The 3,488-nt window shown below is 40.5% G+C and overlaps 1 protein-coding gene across 1 annotated transcript; it reads left to right on the plus strand.

Annotated features, from left to right (window-relative positions):
• Nucleotides 1–470: 470 nt before the first annotated feature.
• On the plus strand, nucleotides 471–2,759 carry LOC139406724 (regulator of G protein signaling 2). Its single transcript, XM_071149682.1, has 5 exons — nucleotides 471–655; nucleotides 763–846; nucleotides 1,060–1,121; nucleotides 1,362–1,528; nucleotides 1,725–2,759. The coding sequence occupies exons 1-5, from the start codon at nucleotides 597–599 to the stop codon at nucleotides 1,917–1,919; spliced, it is 567 nt and encodes a 188-aa protein (XP_071005783.1). The 5' UTR covers nucleotides 471–596; the 3' UTR covers nucleotides 1,920–2,759.
• Nucleotides 2,760–3,488: the final 729 nt, after the last annotated feature.

Here is a 3,488-nt window from a genome sequence, read left to right on the forward strand (position 1 = left end):
TGAACAGCAATGTAGGAAAACGAGTTTGGCGTTCCAACCAGTATGCATCTTACATCTTACTTTGTGTTGTCAAGCAGATTGCATCAAGTTACGTTCTCCTCATCATACTTTTCATGCATTATTTTCTTAACGTCATCCACTGCTTGATAAGATCAGGTTGGATTAGTTCATAAAATATATTTGTTCTATAAGAGCTGATGTGTGTGTGTGTAAGGGGGGTGGTCCTCTAAACTATATTTTAGTTTTGGGTGGACTTGGTGCGCCTCTATGTCATTGGCCTACCCGGAGTTAAATATGGAAGCACTTTCAGTAGTGTAACCGTTTACACTAAACAACCAATCACATTCCCTAGCACTTCTTTTACTGCCGCAGGCTCTCACTGTCAGCAGATGGGCTAGCCAACTGTTCACAGAGTGGGCCAATCAGGTTACAGATCTGTTACTCTAGGCCGGCCTTCCTAGCATGACGATATCAGAAGGAAAATATAAAGTGCTCTGACTGCTCTAGAGGGAGGTAGATTCATTTGACTGCTATAGTCTGCTATATTCAGTTTTTTTACCACAGAATATTGAGAGTGTGCTGTATCAGATAGAGACATGGCATGTACAGACTGTATGAAGGCGTCAGATTTCTCTATTGATAAAAAAGGAATCAAGTGAGTTAATTATTCTGTTTGTGTAATTCCAGCTGATTATCATGACCTTGTTAAGCAATGATAGCAGTCACATGGAATGATACTAACAGAAAAAAAATATTTTTCAGGAAGAGAAACTGGAGGACAAGGATACGATATCTCTTGAAGATCACATCTTCTTCAAAATCCATGGCAAGAAGAAGATCTTACAGGTAAGGCTCAGGGGTCTGAATCATGTAGTATTGTGGATGTAAATTTGGGAGTACCATACGGCTCCATATCCTAATAATGATCAACCTTGATATATGTATCTAAAAGCAGTAGGTACTACTACTTGTATGCAAGTAGTATATACAAGTCGTTTTTACTACTTGTATACTGCTACTACTACAGGCCTCTAATGTGACTGTTCTCTCCTTCCTAAGGCCAACAGTGGATGAAGTCAACCAATGGGCACAGTCACTTGACAAACTCCTGAGTCACAAATGTAAATGCCACACCCTGTCTTTTATAGCTCATATGATAACAGCATGACTGTATGAAATGGGCACAAATGTTATAGAGTGAAAATGTACATGAATGAAGTGAGTCATCTTGAAGTACAGTTGGATCTAAACTGCACCTCTGATTGGTTGATATTTGACCGTTCTCAACTCAGCTTGAAGACATTCTACTGCTTGAGAGCTGCTTTGACATTCTCTCTCCTTCCCTCCCTCCTCTCCTACAGATGGAAAGGCAGCATTTCGGATCTTCCTGAAGTCAGAGTTCTGTGAGGAGAATATAGAGTTCTGGACAGCCTGTGAGGAGTTCAGGACCATCTCGTCTCTAGAGAAACTGTCGTCGAGGGCCAGAAGCATCTATGAAGAGTTCATCCAGTGTGATGCTCCTAAAGAGGTGAGTTTTCCTTTCACTACGTTCAGGAGTTATTCTTAAAGTGCTGATATTAAGCAACAATCTTATAATAAAAATATGGTAACGATAAAGTGATAGTTATGTTTCCTATTTCCAAACAACTTATATCTAATGCCAATGTGTGATCACTCTGATTGTGCAAAGACTTATTGGTGTTCTTGTCTCTATTTGGTTGCAGATCAACCTGGACTACCAAACGAAAGATGCTATCGTCCAGAGCCTGTGTCTGCCCAGCCTGACGTGTTTCCTGTTGGCCCAGAAGAAGGTGTTCAGCCTGATGGAGAACAACTCGTACCCTCGCTTCATCCACTCTGAGCTCTACAAGGAACTCTGTGCCATTGCCAGGGGAGAGGGGCAATATCTCAAGTCCTAAGATTAACCACTTTCAAGGATTGTCTATGCAGTCCCACATGACATGTTGCACTGACACCATGTAGTTACACGGGATGTAAAACCATTTCACATTTGAGCCATGTGGTCAATGGCAATGCTGTAGTGCACTATTTATAAACAGTACTGTAATGTAGGAAGTACAGTGAATAACTGAAAAGCTTTTCGTTTACATTTTAAAAATGTAAATTCAACTTTGCGCATCCTGCTTTTGAAGATTGAGACAAAACAATGCAGATCAGACGTAGTCATTTTGATAATGGCTTAAAATGGAACTGCCCATCCTGTGGGGTTTGAATATTCAATTGAGTTAGTTTTACCAAACACCAGTACCAGTAAATAACTGTCTAATAACTATTTGCAACTATATGATGCGAGTAAGCACTTTCTGGGACCAGTGGTATAGGTTTAAATTGGTAACTGTTTTGTTGGAGAGCTGAATGGAGGTGAATGTTTTGCGTCGCATAAAGGTGTTTACACTGAATATTGTAGCGGATGTTGCTTCAAACCACGGATAGGCAGACTTTTTGGTTCGAGGCCCACATCAGGATTTCGAAATTCAACGGAGGGCCGCACAGATATATTTTTTTTTACAGAAAAAGGGCAGTTATTTGAAAATATATAGGTTCATTATAGTTTCTACATATTTTCTATGTCGTTTTTTTTTAACCCCCTGCAGTTCATTGTGGGTGAACTTACTGTAAATAAAACAATAGACAGAGGCAAAGGTATGGTGGCAGCTGGACTGCAATACTGTGTTTCTTTTTTTATTTTGTTGAATACATACATGTCCAATGTCAAGTCTAATAAAATATTGAATTCAGAACATGTCCAGTTATTGGGCCCTGAAGGCTTTAACACGGTGTTTTTAATGATAAAAAGACACCTCAGACCCAATTCAAATTGAACTCCGAGTCATAACAAACCATCATGTCATCGAAAGTGAATGAAGTCCATGACAGGATCAACTATACAGTACGTTTTACCTTGCAACTTCACAGCAGTACCTTGAGGCAGCTGAGGAAGGGGATGTTTTGGTGTAAAGAGATTCCATATATGAGGCCTTCCCAGTCTGCTCCCTTCCAGACCAAATATTTACTCAAAACACAAAATGTCAAAGATAGAAATACCTGCATCATATCAAGTCCCTTTCCTCACAACTCCTGAATGGAATCTATCTACTGTACACTACCAGACAAATTGTCTGCACAACACATCATTTGGCTTCCAGTGGAACAGTGCTCACGCAGCGGAATGGGGTCATATGAATAAGAGGTTCCAGTAAAAATGGTGCTGTGTTCCCGAAAAAAAGATCATGACTGACGCAATGTACAATATCTCTGTGCCTGACTATGGGGATGTGCAGACCTTGTGTTAATCCTGACATGACAAAGTGTTGTTGGTACAGATGAGCATGAACTCGTGACAAAAGCTGAAACTGAGAAGACAGCTCTCCTCTCTGACAGCTGTCCGGTAGTACTAGGACCCATGGCCTCTGTTATGATATGTGACCATTTCTCACCTTACACATCTCAACCCAAACAGACCCAAA

Source organism: Oncorhynchus clarkii, chromosome 4 (genome assembly GCF_045791955.1).
Source record: "Oncorhynchus clarkii lewisi isolate Uvic-CL-2024 chromosome 4, UVic_Ocla_1.0, whole genome shotgun sequence".
NCBI classification, from domain to species: Eukaryota; Metazoa; Chordata; class Actinopteri; order Salmoniformes; family Salmonidae; genus Oncorhynchus; species Oncorhynchus clarkii.

Coding starts and splice junctions, on each gene's coding strand:
- LOC139406724 (XM_071149682.1), top strand. CDS start 597: ATGGCATGTACAGACTGTATGAAGGCGTCAGATTTCTCTATTGATAAA. Junction 847..1,059: donor GCAAGAAGAAGATCTTACAG/GTAAGGCTCAGG, acceptor CTCCTTCCTAAG/GCCAACAGTGGATGAAGTCA. Junction 1,529..1,724: donor AGTGTGATGCTCCTAAAGAG/GTGAGTTTTCCT, acceptor ATTTGGTTGCAG/ATCAACCTGGACTACCAAAC.